Here is a 22,701-nt window from a genome sequence, read left to right on the forward strand (position 1 = left end):
CTTCTACTCTTAAATATCCCAAAATATAATCTAAAAACTCTGCTACAGCAAAATTTTTCAAAAACACCCCCAAAAACTGCTAATCCAAACGGAGTACTCCCAGATGGTATGGTATTAGAGATTAAATCAACAATGGATGAATTTAAAGATCAAATTTACTCGTGCACGAATTAGAAGAGGAAGTTGAACTCAAAACTAAATCTATCAATGCACGAATTAGAAGAGGAAGTTGAAACCAAAACTAAATCAAGTTAAAAATGACCTCAGGGATTTGTATGACTCGAAGCTTGGATGGATGGGAACATGTTGCAATTCTTTTTGCAAAATTTCTTCTAAAACCTTCAAAAGTTAGTTGGGAAATTAATACCCTACAATAAATAGATAGTTTTGAGTTCCTGAATTTGTCTTTGAATTTGTTACGTGGCTTATATTAAGTAATGAAGTTTGAGATGCCCACTAAATTCAAGCGATCTGAACGACTATCCTATTCAAGAAACTCAAGTCCATAATGACTTAGCATAAATCTCAAGTTTGCTGATTCGCATGCTAGGTCTCATTCACGGATCTTCAATCACTTTGTATTTATACGGTTCTTGGAGTGTTTCATCGCTTGCACCCCTCATAGCGGGTGTTTTATTGCAGTTGTTTTTGGACGCTGGTCGGTTCAAAACTACAAAAGCCTCTTCTTCTGTTGCTTTCTTGCAAAAACACGAGCAAATGAGGCAATGCAAAAGACTACGAAGGCCTCTTCTTCTCTTGCTTTCTTGTAATAAAAACATAAGCAAAGGAGACAGTACAAAAGACAACGGGAGGATTAGCCCTGTAATTAAGTGACTCCAAAGTGAAATCAATATCATATAGATGACGTGGTTCAACACAAATAAATGGTAGTAATGTTGAGCACATTGAACATGAAAGTGGTGTCCATTCAATACGATCACTTGGTCGAAATTCAGACAAATGCCACAAGATTATCTGAATAGTAAGTATATGGCTACTTCATCTCTTGTGTCCATTCAATATAGTCGATCGTTTTTTGCATCTCTAGTCTAGAATTACAAGTTTTGAATTCAATGCATGTTGCCGAAGGGAAAGAGCAATTTATATTATCTAAGTGACAACACATATATTTCACAAGAATTAGCTAGTATTAAGAAGCCGTTTTTGCTGCATATAATGGTTTGCAATTAATGTCGTCATGTAAAGATGAAGATACACTACTTTAAAATCCAGTCAATGGAGAAGAATTAAACTCTCACCCCCTTCATTTGAGTCGTCACGGGGGGGTTTTTCTCTTTCAATTTCAGCGTTCCGCAGACGTCTGAAAAAAAATGCATAAAGATAAGGAATTATACAAATGATGTTCATATGGGTTAATTCCACTTTGTCCCCCCAAACTTTGGACGATTATCCACTTCAATCCCTAAACTTCAAAATGGGATACTTAAATCTCTAAACTTATAAATACCTCCCACTTAAGTCCCTAAACTTATAAAATGGGACACTTAAATCCCTAAATCCTTATAAAATGGGACACTTCGACCACCAACAGCATTCAAGATTTGTTAACAATTTTCCTTAAGTGGGAGGTATTTATAAATTTAGGGACTTAAGTGTCCCATTTTAAAGTTTAGGGACTGAAGTGGGTAATTATCCAAAGTTTGGAGGGACAAAGTGGAATTAACCCTGTTCATATATATTGTAGTTCTGCGTGTTGGAAAGCTAGCTCCAAAACTTGCATGGCATATCTATCATTTTTTCTGAGTTAAATGGTAGAGTTTCACCAAGCAACAACTCTCATCCAATATTTTACTTTGGAAACCTCTAACGATTGGAGGGGAGATTTGCTATGGTATTATGTTGTTTACTTATTTTATAGTGGTTTGCACATCCAATGTTTTACCGTGGAATGTGGAAACCTCTAGTGACTGAATAGGACGAGTGATTTGGTATAAGTATAATTGTTTTATAGTGACGTGCATGTCCTGAAGAATAAATTGTGACTTTTCTCCTAAAAAGCCACGGGTTGTCCCTCCTCTTACTAAAATTAGTTTCACGCCCCTATGTTCCGTTGTTGGACGTCATTGTTAGGGCAGCAAACGGGTCAAATAGAGTCCACCTTTGACATAATTGAGTTGAGTCTTGGCTCAATTTTATCAAGTTCAAATTCGAATTCCAACTCGACAAGCTCGATGTCGAGCCTATTCGAGCTTAAAAAATAAAAAATAATTATTTTTATTTTGAAAAAATGAATAAAATAGTAATTGATCTTAACAAATAATAAAATATTAAAAATATATATATGTAATTTTACTATTAAAATAAAAAATAATATATATTATATATATAATTGAGCGACTCGCAAGTGAATGAACTGCATTTTTTTGTGCTCGAACTTGACTCGAGTTCGATATTGATCGAATTCGAGTTGAGATTTGATCGAGCCAGACTCACAAGCGCTCACGTGCTGTTTAATTTGTTTACAGTCATAGTCATTGCCTTTAATTTATAGTTCTTTGTGAGACTAATTAGTATTTGCCCTGGTTGTTTCTTATTCACCAAATGTTGCGCGTAACACATCGGGTGGTTTTTCTATTGCATTTAAAAACGTGAAAAGATATTTCTGAGGGTCTTGATTTTTGTAGAGGCAATTCCATGCATAATTTTATGCCCTTGTCAATGTATCATAGTTGGATGCGTTTCAAATTTCAGTAATTAATAATAATCTCCTCTTCTTCCATATATATATATATATATATATATATATATATATATATATATTATGTGTTAAATATTCTTCCCTTGATTTTTTTATTTTGGTGTCTATAAGGCTCAATGAAATTTTACTGAAATAAAAGTTCTATATTTATCAAAATTTTAAATGTTCACTAAGAAATCTATTGATGATTTTGGAGATTTTCCAATTAATTCAAAACAAGGCAATGTTTTTTGAGCTTGATTTGATTAGCCGTCAAACTAATCCTAACCAAGCTTCTATTGAACCTAATTAATCATCTTTTTTTTTCCTTGAAAGAAGCCTAGTCATCTTCGACTATGGCATGATCTATATCAACTTCTAACTTGGTGTATATTAAGGTGTAATTGAATCGAGTCGAATTCGAGTAGTGCACTATTCGAACTCGAACTCAAATTCGATTTTATTTTGCATTACTTAAGCTAGAGCTCAAGCTTGAGTGTGTGCTCATCAAACCTAATCGAGTTTAATAAATGTAAATTTATATTTTATATAACATTAACCAATTGACAAAATAAACATTTCATACTAATAAATAAAAAAATTTCAATATATATATATGTGTGTGAAGGTTGATTGAGTTTGATTAAACTTGACGCAATTTTAAACTTCACATATTAATCTCAAACTTGACTTGTCAAATAGCTCGAACTACTCAAACTCGAGCTTGAATTTGGTTAAAGCGAGTTTGAACTCGACCTCGAGTTTTGACCGAGTAAGTTTGCAAACTACTGGATTAAGTTTGACTTGTCTGCACAGTGTATATGCCCTCCAATTTAAAATTTTTGGGGGGCAAAAAACGAAAACTTTCAAATTTCGTAGAGGAAAGTCTAAATTAGGGGAAACAACCCAATGCCACGCACTGAAGAGAACAATAAGTTGTGGAGTAAATGAGGCATAATAATTAAAAGGATAAGCCGGAAAACTCCCTCCTCGATTCGGCTCAACGTCCCTCCATATTCAAATTACCGTTATCTATTCCCAACTGAAGAGTGGTTTATGCGCCAAAATGGAATTTCAAGGTGATTATTGCTGCTCATTTTTCTTGCAATCCCTAATTGCACTCTTCACTTCAATTTTATTGGCCACTCAATCTTATGCATAAAAGGATATTACTTCTTGAACCTAAATACAAGTGTTTTATTCCCTTTTAATTAATTCGGTTTTTGTTAAAGAATTGGATTTGATGATTTTCCCCATAATTTAGGGCATAGAGGTTCCCATAACCCTAAGGCCATGCTCACTTCTCTACTGAGTACGAGAGAAAAGCTTCAAGAAGAGCTCCGAAATGTTGAAAAGCAGGTAAATTTGATGTGGTGTTTACATCTTCAAGTCATTGTTCATATGTTATCCGTTCAGGGCTTGTTTTACTGTCAAAATTTGTTCTTTCATTTACCTATTTATTTATTTTTGGATGTATAGAATAGAAATTATACCTGCTGAAAGTACTGTAAGACTGATTGCCTGTGAAAATAAGATAGTAAGTAAAGCCACTTTTGGTTATTTTTGTTCTTACATCCTTTTAGAAGGATTGGAAAGGGAAGGAAGATTTGTAAGGATACGTAGGCAGTGAGAATTGAATCCGTGTTGTAAGACAGAAACAGAACCCCTTGTACAGCAGGCTATGCGGACCCTCAGTTCTTTTTGTTTTAAATCCTTGAGAACGGAAGTAAAGAGTAAGAATTTTTATATAAGTACCTGGTAATTAGCAGCATTAACCAAGCATTGAATATGATGAGCAAAAGTAAGAATTACACAGGTTACGTTTTGCATCTGAGCTCTGTTTTTAGACATTCTCTGTTGTTTATTCTGAGGCAGCTGTGCTGAAACTTTGTGCACTTCTGTATATGTGTTTGCATACTGGGGAGTGACTATGTATAGGTGACGGGGTTTGATTGTTTTGCTTTTATGAGGGCTGCTTGCTTGTAATGCGGGTTGCTTTTTGATGTAAAATTTCTGGTATTTTAAGAGTTTAAGGTTGTGGAGAATGATTCTTGTAGGTTTATGAGTTAGAGACGAGTTATTTGCAAGAAACAAGCAATTTTGGTAATGCCTTCAAAGGTTTCGATGGGTTCCTTTCAGCATCGAAAAACACAGCAAAGTATGCAACTTTCTATGCAGTCTTCACTTTTCGTTTGATCAGTGCTTATTTTCCTCTCCGCTAGCACCTCTTCCCGACCTGCCCACCCAATTTACACATGTTTGTATTCTTGTTACTTCAAGTGGTGTGGATAGACCTGTTGTTTAGTATTTATACATCTGCCGAATCTTTTTTTTTTTCTAATTCTTTTTGCATCTTTTGAAAGGACTGCTTACTGTTGACATTTTAGGTTCATTGCTGGTGCTTTTGATGTAACCTCTTTGTGTATTGTGTCACAGCCTTAAGAGAAGCAAAAAGTTTCAGCCTGAAGATAGGGTGTTTTCATTGTCCTCTGTGACTTCACCTGCGGTATGTGAGATAGTTCAATATTGAAGTATGCTGTAAAATTCCTACTTCACTGTCTTGGTAACTTATTCTAGAATGGAGAAGTGATCACCACATGAATGTTTTCTGCACATTTACGTGGCTTTTGCTGTGTATATATAGGTGTATAGCACTCTTTAATTGTTTCATTCGAATCTGACTCTCTGAGTTCTAGGGTTCGATTTTTGAGGTTAGGTGTCTCAATTTTGTTATCTAGTTATACATCTGAGAGCATGTCTTGATTTGCATAAGCACTAAGATTAGGAATATGCTCTAGCTTCAGGTAATATTTGAGACTTTTTTGGCTAATCTGTATGATGTAGCATCTACCAGCAGGTTTCTTCTTAATTATCTGATTAGCTAACTTTGTGTTTGATGATATTTCTCTTTATGCATCTGGGATATTTTCTTCATGGCTAATTTCCTGTAAGAGTTTTGTGCTGCCAAGCTCCTCCTTTTACTTTATAATTGCATGCTTGCAAATTTAGAAGAAGAAGGGTTCTTTTTTTTTTTAAGGTTTTTGCAATTTGAAGTGATTTGTAATCGTGATTTTGGCAAGGAGGAAAGTCTGAGAGCCTTAGTGTAGAACAAGAAAACTTAGCTTTCTACTGAAATTTGTGCTCAAGTATTTAACTTCAATAGTGCTATGAAACTGTTTCTTCAAGCCCCTCTCTGGAGATGAAAATCATCATAGCTTCAAACATGTCTTGGACTTGGAGTGCTATAACCTTCATGTCTTTATACTAGAGGTAGAGTTTTACATCATGTATACCTCCTATCTATTGCTAGTTTCCTTCTCTAAGTTTTTTGTGTTTACCATGGTAATATTGCTTGTCTTATCAAATTAAGACATTGAATGCCATGTTACTTGGGATTTTAATTAAGTAGGACAATTGTTCTGAGACTAATATGCTCTTTGTCTTTGTCTTTGTTCAGACAGAAGAGCTTGGAACTGGGCAAGAAGGTAATTGCCTCCTATGATGTTGAGTGTGTTATCATTCATAGTCACTCACGTAGTCCAGTTATGTGCTTTATTATCATTGGACACAGATGGGAAATCAGATATTGGTCAAGTTCGGCCCAAGGGTGGAGGCAAAGCCATTAATGGGCCGTAAGTTTACTTTTTGTTCCTGTACATGTTTAGAGACCTTTCTATTCGTTTGGTGTCAGGACAGCTTTGAAAGCTTTATAATCATTTCGTTGGTTTATCTCACCAAATGCTGAATGTTAAATGAGGCGGTTATCGTTTTTGTTATCTTCCAACCTTTTTATATCTATGGCAAAGTGAAATTGAAATTCTTCTTTCAGCGGAAAACCAAAGAAGGGAAGAACAGGACAAAGAGATGGAAAGAAAATTAGGTTCTCAAATGATGCAGATGTTGATGCCGAAGATGATCATGATCTGAATTTGAGATAGCTAATTGGTTACCGAGATTTTGTAATTTAATCGTAGCATGAAGTAGTTTGATTCCATAGTATCACCCTTAGCTAAGTTAAACGTATGAATTGTACTAATATTATTTGCTTAATTACTAAATACTAATTGTCTCAGTAGGTGATGGCTGAAGTGGAGTTTTTCTGTCAACTCAGCCAGATGTATAATCTTAGTGTTTCCATAAACCATGTAACAGTATGAGAGGAATAATAAAAAGCTGTGCTTGTTTAAACTAAAGTTGTCCAATCATCTTTGAGATTTGCTGCTGCTTTTAATTTGATACTGGAATTTTTCTATGCACTGTGATCCATATTGCTAGTTGATTTGATCATGCTTAAAGGAAAACGGAATCGCGACTTATGGCTGCCATGTATGCCAAATTTTGTTGATCTTGATGACTTGAAAACAGGTATTGTTACAATAAATGTAGCAACTACCTAGGAAACAAGGTGAGTGTGGACACTTTAATGCTAAAATTATTGAATGTAGATTAGGTGTTTTCCAGAAGAGATTAGCTGTTTCTCTTAAGATAATGCTTGAAAGTTGCAGTTGTTAAAGAGACGTTATGATACTTCAGTAGGAGAAGCAGTCATCAGAAACGTTGTTGTCTTCCAGAAAATTGCAATGCTGGCCTCTTGAGTCACCACCATTCTCCTTTTACATTTTCAAACTTGTTCTGAACCAGTCCTCTGCATGTTTCTGTTTCAACTACTTGAAGCGTAAGAGGCCATGGTTAGCTCAGACATTTAGTAACAGATAATGCCATGAAAAGGAAAAGATAATGATGCATTATCATTGCACCGAATGCAAAAATTAAGTGGAGAATGGGAGTGTTTCGTTGTCCATAATTGACTAAATAATCAGTGGATCAAGTGTCTTTATCAACTACCAGAGTTTGATTGGGATTTTCAGTAGTTTTAACTGCCAAGAACAGAAATATTGGAGGATTAGTTTTGACTAGAACCATTTTCTGAAGAAGTCCATCTTTTACATAGTACTTGTTATAAAGACAACCTTCGTACGTCAATCCTAAAAGTCAATCAACATTTGCGTCGAAGAACTATTTTACCGATCAACACGCCTAATCGTTAAAATTAATCTTATATACACTAATAGTCTATACACTATTATCGTTAGTTGCATGACACACAGACAAATTTTGGATTTCAAATTCAGATAAATTATCATGCATCCAATAATAATAGCATGGACACTGTCACTACATAGAAGTTTAATCATAATTGTCATACTTGGGTCATTTAACTCCTCACCAAATGCCAATTTAAATTAGTCACTTCAAGGAGTTATATCAAGCCTCATCATTTGGTTGTACGGAGTACAAAACTCTTTGAAATTTCAAAGAGATGCCGCTTCCAAATCAGTTAGCTTATCGTGCACAGTGCCAGAGTTTAAAATGTCTTCAATATAGTAGTTGGCAGTAGTCATAAGTTGGAAGTAGTCCTAGCCCGGACATAAATGAGAGAAGTTGAACCAGCTGCGCTAATTGTGTACAACAATTACCAAGTCAGTAGATTTGGAAACCAACTCTAGTCTTCTGGGCTTGATCTTTCTTGCTCTTCATTCTCTTCGATTTTGCATGTTCAAATTTTTATTGCTTTTCTTTTTTGTGGCTAGAAGAGAATGATGCCATGCTAATGACGTCCTTTCATGAAATACATTTGTCTGCTGTTCCTAGTAAGTTCTCATGCAGTCATGCTCGTGGCTCGTTCGACATGGTCTCCACACGAGTTGAGAAAATTCAAACACATTTACAAGGAAGGCTTTTACCAATTTCAGATAATCTAGGTTAACCCAGCTGCTTAATCAGGGAAAAGAGTTTACAAGGTTTATTATTGAGCAGATTACCAAAGAGGGTCTACGTTTTTGTGACATTATAGATTGGCCATTAGTTGCTTATTATTATTATTTGATAAGTAGGAGGTTCTGAATTCAGAATTTTATACTTACGATCCCTTTCACCTTACCATCCAATCCGACCTTACCCCAATTTGTACTAATACATAAATTCAAACACTTTAATAAAAACGAGTACACGAATAAGAGCATTTACCGATTCTACTTGGCGAACACCATAAATGACTCACTCAAAACTCAGATAGTACATTCAAAGTGAACTTTCTAATTAATGATAAGTCTTACATCAACTTCAACTTCCCTCCAGGTAATTTTTCAATTAATGGAAAACAAATGAAAACGTGCTCTAATTACATGACAACTCTTCGATTTTTTGTCTTGGGCCCGATTTTATTGGTCCTAATAATATGTTGTTATGCACTTTGTGTTTGCTAATACTCTACCAGGATTATGCAAGTTTAGGAAACAAATTGCCATTTTGAAACTTTTAATATATGATTGATGCTACATTAGCTAATTTCTCTAAGAATTACCCTTAAAAAAAAAAAAGAATCACCCCGTAACTACTAAAAATAGTTTATTGAGAGATTAGTATTGAATTCAAACTTGACCATGTGCGAGCTTTTTTAACTACTCCCTCTATGCTAATATTCAAGTCATCATTTGCGGGTTAACTAGCAATATTGTTGAGCTGTAATTTGTTTGTAATACTTCTACCTCGAAGGTTCCTTCCATAACCTTATCATAAAAAAAAAAAAAAAAAAATTTCAAATTTCAAAAATTAAGAAAAAAAAAAGAAGAAATAGTTGACCATACTTGTGATAGTTTTTTCCTAATCACTTTTGTTAACGCAGCTGATTATCCAAATTGTAATCCTCTCCTTGGATTCCATCATACCAATCAAAAAGAAGTCCCCAACAAGGTGCTTTCATTGTCATTGACTAATCCACATATATTTAGTCGAAATTCCGACTGAATATACTGTTGACTCAGTCATCTCAGTTTCATAAGTATTCTTAGGTCCAAGATTTTTTTTATTATTCATTTTAATTCTTAGGTCTAAGGTGCTTACACCAGTGCCAATATTTATTTAATTTTTTTTTTTTTCATGGTCTCTCTCTAGTGAATGACAGCTGACGGCTTCTACCATTTTTTACTTTTAGGTCATGACACAATCTTTTTCTGTAGGAAAAATCTTCCTCCTGCTTTCCACTAAAGAAGCATCAATGCAGCTGCTCATTAGTCAACAAGTAGCTACGTTTGCACTAAATCACTTTCATTATTTGCCTGTAAAACACTTTCATTAGTATTCCATTATGTTACGGTATCCCAATTGAAGATGTCGCTTTCTTGCTGATATTTTTTGAAAGTAAAAACCAAAACTATGACTTAGTGATGAATTGACACCATACTACGTCGGCAGCAATTGTCCTTAGCGATCTATGTTTTTGGTAGTTTTCTTATTTGTGTTTTATTAATCATTATGTTCATCAACTTTGGTCTCATTTTTCCCTTCTCTTTCCCTGCTTCTTAAATTCTCCGACCCTTCTCTGCGAGAATTCAAAAAAAGAAAGCTTCAATCTCATTTTCTTGCTAAAAAAGAAAAAATTATGAAAACTACATTTGTTTGATGATCCAAAAAAAAAAAGACAAAAGAGAGAGAGAGAATTACATTTATTTTGTACCCCAAGTATAGTTGGCAAAAAATATTGAAGGGATATCAAGTGGTGCTTAGTTTGTTTGTTAGCCCCAAAAAAAAAAGAGAATGAGAAGATGGCAAGTCGGACAAATTAATGAATGACATTAGCGACCGGGATATGCTTGATTAATTAGCACATATTATGTGTAAGTGATGGTAATTGTTTATATTCTTTGCTTAGCTTGCTTATTAATTTTGGCTAAAACATGGAATTAATCCCTCTCGTCATATTGGAGGATACCAAGTTGTGCTTAATTATAAACTTTCGTCAAAAATTTGAGGAAGATTAGTTTAACTTAATTATGTTCTTGGCAATTCTAGCTATCAAATTTGACTTACTTATGCTCTCTCTCATTAATTAATGGCATACATAATTAGTTAGGCTCAAGTTTGAGGTAAATGTCATGTACTTTATTTTATATTAACATCGTTGAACGATCAATTATCAAAACCGTCAAAAGTTTTTAGCTGACCATTCATCTTTAAAACCATTCAGATGAAGTCAAATAAAAAAGATCAACATTCCAATTACCAGATTATTTTCTTAATTGTTAAGTTCCTATAAAGCTATAGAGGAGGCCTTAGTCTAATGGCTAAGGCTAAGATTTCAAAACTTAGACGTCTTGGGTTAATTTTAATCTCCCTTCTCCCTTCCCATTTCTCAAACTCCATCCTTCCCGTGCTATTAAAAAAAAAAAATTCCTATAAAGCTCATAAACTTACAGTAATTACTTTTCTCTTTGTTTTTCTTTTTTATGTGGTGAGCACTAAGAAGGGTTTACTTTGAAATATATATTTATATAAATACTCAATTAAACTTCCTTTCTGAAGTCTCCGGAGTTTACTTTGGTTTTTAATCTGATCTTATTCAACTGCAATTATGTAAAGATTTTTCTTATGTAATATTGATCAATTATGACCGTTTATATATCATATCTGGGTTGTTCTTAGAAAATAAACAGGTTGTGCTTATATTTTATGCCTCAAAAGTTCACCAGTAAAAATCATCAACGAACTTTAAACCTTCAGATTTATTTTCTAGTTCAAAGTTAAACACAAGAATGAAGAAAAGTAGATCCATTATACAATACCGTTTAGTTTTATATCCAGCACTAAGTATTACGAGTTTCATCTAAAATTGCTAATTATAAATGAAGTTCTCATGATTTTTGTCAAGAAATTCTTTGTTAAGTATAAATGAAGTTCTTCAAGAAAATCTCTGATAAGTAGAACCCAATTTTCTAAGTACATTTTTTTTGAATGGGAAAATGTGTTCAGTACCTTGAGCCTTTCCAACAACATTATGACGCAATGACATATATCGTAGATGCAAATTGAATTATATATTTCTTTCCATTCCGTCTGTATTACCAAAAGAAACTCCTCGCAAAGGAAAATTATGTGTAACCTTAATAAAACACAAGTAACCTTTTTTTTTTTTTTTTTTCTGTAAGCGACTTATGATCCCAAAAATATGATCTGACCTATGGTGGTAATTGAGTCCGAATTTATCCAAACATTTTTTCTTAACAAAAAAAAAAGCGAGACAACAAAATGTTAGACAAAGATCACATAATCGAATAAGTCGAATTTTTGTCTTCCATCAATTGTGACTTATATGTGACATTTTTCACATTCAGCGGGTGCCAAAAGGAATCCGTCTAATTTAGAGATGATTTAGTCTCCTTCGATTCTCAATGACTCAGTCGAGTCTATCCCCTTCCTAAGAACGTAGGAATAGGAATATGTGTAATTGTAGATAATTGATATTTGATTATATATAAAAAAAAAAAAAAAGAAGTCAAAACTAGGTAAGCACAGACGTACAAGCCGCAAAACGTGCGGTGTTGAAACGAAAGCAGCCCAAAACATTGACTCTGACCAACATCAATTCTCCCCCAAGATCCACAAATGTTTTTGTTTGCATGCACCTCAACTTAAAGAATGCTTTGATTATAATATGTCTTTTCAGCTTTTCTCTCAAGTTCGTGCTAAACTGTCATGCAATAACATTGCAGCTCACGTCAAGATGTTTAGTTACAACCATGCAACCTGCTGAATTAGACCAAAGAATATATTCACCAGCTAGGACACCATTCGCAAATATTAATGCCGTTTTCCTTTATTTTTTTAGTTTTAAAGTATCTATATCATTGGTTGTTATACACAGCCAGGAAGCTTAATTGCTTATCTGCTTGGATCATTAGTTTCGTAGAAGTTTTGAATGTAAAAAATGTTCTAATAATGTTTGAAAATCAAGACAGATATTCATTGGAAGAAAACCAAATTTTAATTATTGTCAAACATAGTTCCTTTTTTTGGCTATCAAGGGAGAATTGGAGGTCCAAAAAAGATGCGCTTTTGCCCCATTCTCCCATCTCCGACAATCTGCTTGATATTTGAGTTGAATGCTCAGACTCATTAACTGTTTTATGTAGATAAACACGTGCTGGATTTAGAGATGGGCATTGTAATCTTATTATGCATCTTCTTGTTCTTATAAATAAGACGTAGAATTCTTATGCATCTTGATGTTTCATGCTCAAGATAGACATATATATATATATGCTGGACAGTGGGCTAGTCGGCCAGCTCATGAACTTCAACTCATGATTCTCATGAAGCAGCACCGATATATTATTTATGGATGCCAATGGGAGACAAAAGATTAAAAGGGTGATCCGATGATCCCTTTTAAGTTGGGATCATGTGAACCTATATAACACCGAAAAAACTGACTTCTGAAAGAAGGAAATTGATCCAGGTGGAATGCCATTGCAACACCAAAAACCTACCCTTGGCTTTCATGGGGAAAATTTTCAAAGTTTCTAGGTAGGATATTCGCCCCATGTTTTAAAACTTTTTCTCAACAATAACCAGCACTTAAGCAAGAAATACATACCTCTCATTCCACAAGGGTTTCCCTTTTTTTTTTTTGTTTGGTTTTAGTCTGCTTCGCGAGCTTAAATGCTAATTATTCTTAACTAATATTCATTATAACAGGTTCCTATTGACGAAATAAATGCATGAAGACATGTAGAAGTGTTGTTTGGTACTCATTAATTGAGCAATATTAACAATTATTGTTGTCGTCAAACTTAAACCTTTACGAAAACTAAGAATAAACGATATCATGAAGTAGTCTAAACAGGTGTGAACCAGAAGGATCTAAGGAAGTATTCTCCAAGTCCAAGTAGTGCCGAAATCAAGTGGTTTTTCTTGGCAACATCCTTAGCAGTTTGCAAAAGTCATAAACATTTGACTCTCGTGGTACGGCGGGGTTACTTGCTTCCATGCTCGAACATCAAGAAATGGTACTTGAATTGAAAACTGATTCATCTATACGCATCTTTGGTTGCTGGAGATTTTGGCGTGCGGTTTTGAGACCTTGAGTTTTTGTTTTGCTCGAAGCTTTATGGATAATTGGATCCAGATTTAATGTAATGTATTAGCAAAAGCTAATTTAGAGGTCAAAAAGTACCAGCTGCTTTACTGTACTCAATAATGTCGTCAATCGTCATTTGATGAGTACTTTCCGCCAGAATAGTGAAAAGGTAAGAAATGTTTTGTCTGGCTTAACTTTTTCTCGATTTTAAAATCTGCTTATGGTAATTGCTTTTATTTCAACTATTTACTGTGGCAAACGTGGGTTAACTTCTCAATTAAACTAATCGATCACCAACATGACGGAGTTCAAGGTGATCAAGTATTAATCTGGATGTGGTATTTTGTGTTTGGAAATAAAAAGCTACTCCTCAAATACGAGAATGGTTCAATTTTTACTGTCTGTCTAAAATTTTCATCTCATATGAAAAAGAATTAAGAATGCAAAATTGGACATTCTTTTGGAGCCGGTAAAGTAAGAAAGATCAAATTATTTAATCTTTTCATTAGAAGTCAAAAATTTTGCGATTTCAAAACTTCTCTACATGCAATGTACAGATTTTTGGCAGGCAATGAACTTGGATGGAAGTGATCGGAGGCACATAATCAGATGCATTCACTGGATACAACATCTTCTAGTTCTAGTGCAGCAAATGGAATAAAACCTAATTAAGATGAACTGCGTGCAATGATATTCTGGGAAGAAAACTCATTTTTATCGTAACCCAAGTTCATGATTAGGCCGGATTTGACCAAGAATCAGAACAAAGTAGACGGATTCTTCACCAAAAAAAAAACACACACACACACACACAAGTATAAATGGACTGTCCTTTGTAGTGCAGTTTGGTCTTTAGCAACAAGATTGCGCGTGAATTCTTTCTCTTTCTGCAACAATAATTTCCACAGACAATTCCCCAAGAAAGTTGCAACTTGCACTCTTTTTTCTTTTTGGAAGAGGTGCAAGCGATCCCAAAAATGGCTGGCCACATGCCATAAATAATTCTAGTACTATACTGATGAACAATTCTTCATTTAATGTGCGCCTCGGCTGTATTTGCAAAATTGACACCATTAGCATCAATTTAATCAAAAAGATTGAGTGTAGTTAATTTCTGTAATATTGCTAAAGTACTGGTACAAAGAAGAGAAATGTTGCTTTTTTAAAAAAAAAAGAAAAAGAAAATTTTGGATAATGTTAACAATAGTGTTTGGATAGAGTATTATTTGAAATATTATTTGGAATAATTACTGTAATATTTTTTGTGATGTGATGTACGTGAAACAAAAAATAATTGAAAATATAAAAAAGTGAATTGAGAAATGTGTTTATGATGCAAACGAAATATTATTTAGGATAATTTGGCAATCCAAACAACAACTCCCAAATGTGTAATGTATAAAATATAAGATCAAATTTGTACAATATGTAAAGGAGGGAATACGTGAATCCATTTTGCCTGTTTAAAAAGGGAATGGTGTCATAACAGTCAATAACCTTATTCATACGTGAATTTCCAAGAACCACACACACTACTGTCTAGCTAGTCCTATATGGTATATGCATGTCTTCTGGAACCCTTTCCAGCTATCACAAAGTCAGGTTGACGTTCCAAAAATCAGTCATCAGAAACAGCTATATGGTTGTGTATATAGAATAAAAGACAAAGAAAAAGGCAATTGAGAGGAAAAAAAAAAAAGACAAGGAAATAAGAATTTTCAAAGACATGAAACTCGTTAGTTACTACTACTGTCTATGAGCACGTTGTTTGACTGTTCCTGACTTAGAATTCGTAAAACGCACGTGCAATAAATATTGAAAGGGCCACCACAAGAAAGTTTTTATAATAATAAGGGGGCAATTAGAGGTAAAAAAAAAATTGTAATAATGGGGAAAAAAATGAAAAGTGCCCTTTTAATTTTAGGGCAAGAAGTAGTTAGTAGAATTGGTAAAATTGTGTGTGTGTGTGTGTGTTTTTTTTTTCCCTTCTCATTCTTTCTTCTGTATTTTCCTTATCATGTTTTTGTCAAGTGCATGCTATCAACTGCCTACAATTCAACAGTCCAAGACAGCTATCACGTGCAGAAAATTTGGGGAAGTCCTGGTCGTTATTTTAATATAATGGTTTTTACACAATTTAATAAAATTGTATGGCTGCTTTAATTGTCTGCAAATGGTTAATTTATGTTAAGAAACCAACTGTATATCTGTCACAAATCATGGAAGAACGACAATGTGCATTTCTAGAACTACATACATTTCTAATTGCAGCCCAATTTTGAAAGATTTTCCAACCCCATCAAGTTGCTCTGGTAAACAAATCTTTATAGAGATTAACGAGAAGAAAATCAAAGGGTGTGTAGAAGAAAAAAAAATGGGGAAATTAAATGCATAACTTGTGGTACATTGAAACTTCTTGTTGGTTTTTCTCACAAAGTGTAGGAGTTGATTGTAATTTGTTGTATTAATCCCAGAAACGTAATTTAAATATAACCTTTTTTTATTAAATAAATAAAAAAAAAAAAAAACCTTCTAGTAGAGTAAACTTCAAAAATTGCATTAGCTGAGCAAATCAGAACATTCAAAGTTTTGAGGCTTAAGATCGAACATTAAGAAACAGCATTTATTAAAAAGGAGCCACTGCACAAAATTTCTCGTGTACAGTTAGACTTTGTTTGAATTGCATTTTTCTAGACTTTTTCTGTAGAAAATTACTGTAATGATTTGATGTATGTGAGATAAAAATATGATTGAAAAATATGTCTATGAAAAACATAACAATTTTTTTTTTTTTTTGAAAAATTGTAATCCAAATACACCCTTAAATTATTACTGGCTAGAGGTTCGATCGATAGGTGACTACAAATTAAAGAAATGAAAAAGGTCAATTTGTGTTGTTCCAAATTGACTGGCTCATTTTACTAGTTACAACGAATGAAAACAATTGAATAGACCTACCAAATATATGAAAAAGAATGACCGGCTCGATGCCTTTTTTTCCCTTTTAAATTTGTGTTTACAGTCAAGTCTATCGTAGGTTTCTTAACGAGGGTTTCTCCTCTTCTCTAGTGAAACTTTCTTCCTCCCTTAGGGATCTCTAGTTAGCGTTTTTATAATTGATCTGTTTTTATAATTAGTAATTAGTCTGTTTCTTGCATTAGTCTGTTAAGATGAGAGTTTCCAACTTGTCATCAGGTCTCACCTTAACATTTGGAATTGAATCAATTTATTATCAGATTTGAGAGGAAGCAAGCAGTGTGGTTTAGATGATATTCGGCTTACAAAGTATTATTTTGTATGTTAGTATAATATTTCTATGGATTTGCTATTTTGTTAGATCTGTAGTATCAATCAAGTAGTATTTGTTTTGTACTTGTCGCCATCGGTGGTGCGCATGATGTTTTTTATCCAAAAAAAAAAAAAAAAAAAAAAAAAGGATGAAAAAATACAAATGAAACGGTGCGGACTTTTATATGAGATCTAATGGTGTCGTCATTCGTTGACGCTCATTGGTCACCTCACCCCACTCTTATATCAAGGACCCATTTTATAAGGTGCATGTGATGGTCTTCTTCAATCTTCCGGCTTGTGGCCCCGCCCACTTATTGTTTTTTTCCCAAAAAAACAACGCTTTCTTTTCTATTTAAGACCAAATTATCCAGGTAGTCATTGAAATTTTTGAATACTAAAAATTTGGACGCTCAACTATTAATAATATTATATTTTTATTCATTAAATTATAAAAAGTGTAAACTTTTTGCCATTCCGTTTCATTCTATTGTTAACTCTACTGAATTTAATGGTCTGCAGACAATCCATAAGACATACAACTATTAATAGTTACATTCGACAGTAAAATCAAACAGAATGATCCAAAATTTATACTTTTAATGGGGTCAGTGAATAAAAACATACTATTAATAGTTGAGTTGTCAAAACTCGACTATTCCAAAAAGTCAGTGGTCACCCGGATAATTTGTTCTTCTGTTTAAAAACTTCGTCAAGCTCAATTTACTTGTGCCAGCCAATACACAGTGTTTTGTAGAAAAGGGAGCAAATATGCGAAACCCTTGAATTAGTTAATTTTGTAAGAAGATATTTTGGAAAATATGTTGAATCATTTTTGTTTTATATGTTCAATTCAAAAATATATATATATAAAAGGAAGAGCTAAATTCATGCGCTACACCTTAAAATCTCATCTTGTACAAGTTTCAGTGCTAATAGTACAAGTTATTAATGCATTAGAGACGTGAATTTCGAATCAAGGGATGTAAATTCGGGGGTGTTTGTCACCTCGTGCACACCACATAAAATTTAAGTACTATGTATTCTTCTACTAAACTTTTTAAGTACTAGACTTTCATTGTGTTTAGATTGTAATTTTTTGGAGTTTTTGTAGAAAATGTACTGTAGTGATTTGATATACATGAAGTAAAAGTGATTAAGAAATGTGTTCACAGAAAATGTAGAGATTTTTTGGTGAAAAATTCCTTTCCAAAGTAAGGGTTTAGCAGCTAAAATCAACCGTTTATCATCAAACAAATTAAACTCCATGGATTCAGCGAATTAAGACTTAGCACGAGTAAATCATCATATTTAGAATGAAGTGATAAATGTAAAGAGATTGACCTTAAGTTTCCTAAATATTCAAATGGAATTCACAAAGTGCACACATTAGGAGAGAAAAGATGGATCCAATTTCGCGGAAGTCACAGGTAAAGACTTTTCCAGGGTAGATGCTTTTGTTGGACTCTCTCGCTAGTCTTGTAATATGTGGAATATTTTCACGATAAATACCCAACTTTCCCCCCTTAAGCTCTGAGGCAACTACATTTGCACAGGACAGAGAGAGAGAGAGAGAGAGAGAAACAGAGACTGAGACGGCAGCTGCATTACTATATTGAAAAGCAGAAAGAAAGAATTCCAGTATCTCCTCCTCCTCCTGATTCATCAATAGAAGTATATAAAAGTTTCAGAGATGGTGAGGGCTCCATGCTGTGAAAAAATGGGACTCAAGAAAGGGCCATGGACTCCAGAAGAAGACCAGGTTCTGGTCTCCCACATTCAGAAAAATGGCCATGGAAATTGGAGGGCTCTTCCAAAACAAGCTGGTAAACACAAATTTCCTGTAGATTCTTCTTCTGTTTCTTGTTGTATTCTTCCACTCACAGCATCAATATAGAAAGAAGTGGAATGCAAGAACGTGTGAAAAAACATCAATCCTCAGTGTTCATTCATCCCTTGTTGATCCTGGCACAGTGTGTAGATTAATTGATGAATTTTCCCAGTTGAAGACATAAAAATGCGAGTAGAACTTCAAAGAGGATTTAAACATTCTTGGGAACAGATTGTTTTTTGGAGATGTATTCATATTAAACGCTGATATAGCTAATTTGTTCCAATTCTTCTATAGGGCTCTTAAGATGTGGGAAGAGTTGCAGACTTCGTTGGACAAACTACTTGAGGCCAGATATAAAGAGGGGGAATTTCAGCAAGGAGGAAGAAGACACTATCATCAAGTTACATGAAACGCTTGGGAACAGGTGTGAAGAGTTAACACCTAGTCAAATATTTTTCACTTTTTGTGTCCCTTTAGTGCAAATTATTGCATTCAACACAGGAATGGAAAGCAATGGATTGAATTCCACTTTTCTGTCATTTCCAGGAGTCATCTAGTGTACTGTGTACATGCATTTTATTTCTTTCACATGCATCACAACACCTTCACATTATCTGATTAATCATAAATAGACAAATACATGTGGATTAACAGAAGAAAGCACCAACAACACCTCCTTCCATTGTACCGAGTCATGATGAATATTTGAGGCTGATTGAGATAGCCAAGCATTGCTGAAGGTTACAAAATAGAGGTCATTGGTAACTATTATTAAATCAATAATTAATTAGTCTTGTAATCAGAGCTAGCTTGCAGCTTCACGTTTTGGTTTAACCCTGTATTTGATTTAAAGAGGAGACTTAAAAAATTCAGCAAAAGTTTTGAGATAGAAAGATTCCCTTCCCATATAATAAATGGTAATGGACTTGTGTACTCACATAGGATCTAGGAAAACCCATATGAATTTATAAACAAATCCAAACTGTGTATGGTATACGATAATAAATGAATGGCTCCTATCTTCTTAGGATTTTGTGTCCTTTTTTTTTAATTTTTTTTTTGTGCCTTAGGATTTTGTGTCTTAATAATCAAAGCTTGTGGCTCGAGCTTTTTGGTTGTCATCTAGTACATAAACAAAGAACAGTTGCAGAGCTCGTGCAAATATCTTATGTACAATTCTTTGTCCTATTTTCAGATGGTCTGCAATTGCAGCTAGACTCCCGGGCAGAACAGACAATGAAATAAAAAATGTCTGGCATACCCACTTGAAGAAAAGGCTCAAAAATCATCCGGCTACTTCTCAGGACATCAAGAAACAGTCCACCCAAGTTCAAAGATCAGATCCCAGAACTCCGGTGAAAATTGATGATCAGCCTGATGAATCCAATTTCACTGATGATCATCATCACCAAGATGGAAAAGTTACTACCAGCCTCGGATGTGCCCCGGTGTCACCGCAACATTCCTCTAGTGAACTCTCAACAGTGACAGAGAACGATTCGGCGGCCATCAAGCAAGAAAAAATGGACTCACCAGAGTATTTTCCTCAAATTGATGAAAGCTTTTGGTCAGAGGAATTCCCAGTAGACAATGCAAATGTGCAATCAGAAATTCATGATGGCCTGGCCACTAATGACATGCAATTTCAATTTCCATTATCTCCTGTGGCTGCTAGTGATGAAGATGTCAATGCCTACATTTCAAATTTTGATGATGGCATGGACTTTTGGTACGATCTATTCATTAGAGCTGGGGAATTACCTGATTTAGATTAAGAGGGCTCTTCTGGTTGTGTAGTATATTTTTAGATTGAGAAGTTGGAATTCTTTTTATCTAGGTGACGTTTTTGACCACTAACATGGATGGGGGGCACAAACAACAAATTCCTAGGTGGGATCCAATTAGGAAACTCCTACATACCACAGAATCTTGATCCAATTAGGAAACTGTACGTGAGCAGCCATGGGAAAAGCCAAAGTTGGAATTAGGAATTTTAGTTTGTACACATTTAAATTGCAGGACTTAGGTTACGTCAACTTAAAGGGGTGTTGAGAAAAAAAAAAAAGTCTTGACAAATCTGTTTTACCATATTGGATCCTCATTTGGCTTTCTCAGCTGAGTGCTATGATCACATGAATGTTGTAGAACTTTTGTAATTTTATAGTCATTATGACTATGATGATGATGATGATGATGATGGAAAATACTTTATTAATTACCCAGCATTTTATCTGATTTGCAAATAATCCCAGTTCTTTTTTTTTTTTCTATTTTTGAATTGTGGAAAAGCTAAATTCATTTATTAAGAGGCTAATTAAGCTAACTAAAAATTGAAATTTAGGGATTAACAATTGTCCAAAGACATCCCCCCCCCCCCCACGCGATTCATGCAGACCAACATGCATGGCCACCTCCTCATGGAACTTTATATATATATGCCAAGAGAAAAGAACAAAACACAAAAGGCAATTAATTAATTGACTTTAAAGACCACGTACCACCACCACCTTTTGAAAAATTCAATCTGCACCTTGAGGGCCTTTGCCAGGTTAGTGACTAATCATTGTTTTTAAATCAATGTTAAACAACATTTATATGTCACACAAATTAATCTTATCTCATTAGTTTTGAAGGTTATCTTGTCCTACCACAGCATCTCTTGTCAAAGTGACCCCAAACATTAAGATTCCTTTGATGTGCTACCCAACCTAAAATAATCAAATCATGCCCATGCCGTTCTTTTTGTTTCAGTTGTTAAAATCTAAGTGATGAAAGCCATATACAAAAACCATTTGCTGGCTTCAAACTATCCTTTCGTTGCTTGGAGATGCTCTGATACTGGGAATCTATAGATGAACATTATCCCATGCCAACTTTTCTGTCTCATGTTATATCTCTTTCCTTTGTCATTTGAACACGAATAAAGCAATCAAATTCCAAAAAATGGACCAACAGATATTCCGCAAGTAGGAGATGGAGTGACAAGGCAAGTATACACACCTGCAACTTGAGGGGTGCTGCATAATTTTTACACGTCGCATTCAATTTCATGTAACATTCATATTTTCCTAACAGTTTATTGCATCATCAAGTCTTTTTATCTTTTTTCTGAAAATACTAAGAAGGCAATCGATTTAGCACGCCTCTCTTAGCATAATAAGGTTTTCTTTGCTATTCCAAGATCGTTGTCAATATTCATTAGCATTTTTTTTTAGTATTCCTCGTCCCCTGAGCCCTGATTTTGTTGTCTAGTGTAGCTAGCCGACGCTATCAATTCGAGGGCTTTTTTTCTTGAAAACTTTTAAGCTATGAGGTTCACAAATACTGTGTATATTCTTTGTCTCCACCCCTGTGCATGAGGTGGGATAAAGAACTAAAAATTTGTGAAAATTCTGCCGGGTTACTAGATTTTCTTTACCTTAGTGGAAGGGTCCTTCTACAAAGGGCCAGAACCAATTTTGCACTGTAGAAATTATGAGGTGAAAAAGGAGCAGAACTAAAAGAAAATTTATCTTAGCAGCCTAGCACACAAAAGATTGAAGACTAAAAGAAAATTTTTCTTAGCAGCCTAGCACACAAAAGATCGACGAATATTCTTTACTTGTATATCCTCGATTCCTCGTGTTGTCATTAGACTAATGCCACGGATTTTTATCTACTGCAAACTCGAATCAGTCTAAAAGAAGAAAAGCAAAAAAGCAATTCACTGGATAGGATCCTAAATTTTCTTACTTGAACTCGTCTTCTCTAATTAACTGGTCATTATTGTTTGCTTTCCTATTCATCAAGTTGTTCTATTGGTTCTGATATTTTCCTAGTCCTTTTTGCGTGCAAGTTCCTCATTTTTTTGGCATCAAATTTCGACATGGTCATGGGCCTTCTGGCTCTCATTTAATACCCCTCTCTCTCTATCATTGATTTAGCAAAACGAACCATAAAAGTGAACATTTAAGTCATTGACTACTA

General features: G+C 34.3%; 2 protein-coding genes across 2 annotated transcripts; both read left to right on the forward strand.

Annotated features, from left to right (window-relative positions):
- Positions 1 to 3,620: 3,620 nt before the first annotated feature.
- On the forward strand, positions 3,621 to 6,891 carry LOC113734288 (chromatin modification-related protein eaf6). The gene is made up of 7 exons (XM_027260771.2): positions 3,621 to 3,777; positions 3,963 to 4,057; positions 4,756 to 4,856; positions 5,135 to 5,204; positions 6,156 to 6,183; positions 6,270 to 6,330; positions 6,528 to 6,891. The coding sequence occupies exons 1-7, from the start codon at positions 3,765 to 3,767 to the stop codon at positions 6,634 to 6,636; spliced, it is 477 nt and encodes a 158-aa protein (XP_027116572.2). The 5' UTR covers positions 3,621 to 3,764; the 3' UTR covers positions 6,637 to 6,891.
- An 11,545-nt stretch (positions 6,892 to 18,436) lies between these two features.
- Positions 18,437 to 20,960, forward strand: LOC113734289 (transcription factor MYB4-like). Its single transcript, XM_027260774.2, has 3 exons — positions 18,437 to 18,727; positions 19,030 to 19,159; positions 19,931 to 20,960. Exons 1-3 carry the CDS (start codon positions 18,595 to 18,597, stop codon positions 20,508 to 20,510), a joined length of 843 nt encoding a protein of 280 aa, XP_027116575.2. The 5' UTR covers positions 18,437 to 18,594; the 3' UTR covers positions 20,511 to 20,960.
- Positions 20,961 to 22,701: the final 1,741 nt, after the last annotated feature.

The sequence above is a fragment of the Coffea arabica genome, chromosome 3e (genome assembly GCF_036785885.1).
Source record: "Coffea arabica cultivar ET-39 chromosome 3e, Coffea Arabica ET-39 HiFi, whole genome shotgun sequence".
In the NCBI taxonomy this organism is placed as follows: domain Eukaryota; kingdom Viridiplantae; phylum Streptophyta; class Magnoliopsida; order Gentianales; family Rubiaceae; genus Coffea; species Coffea arabica.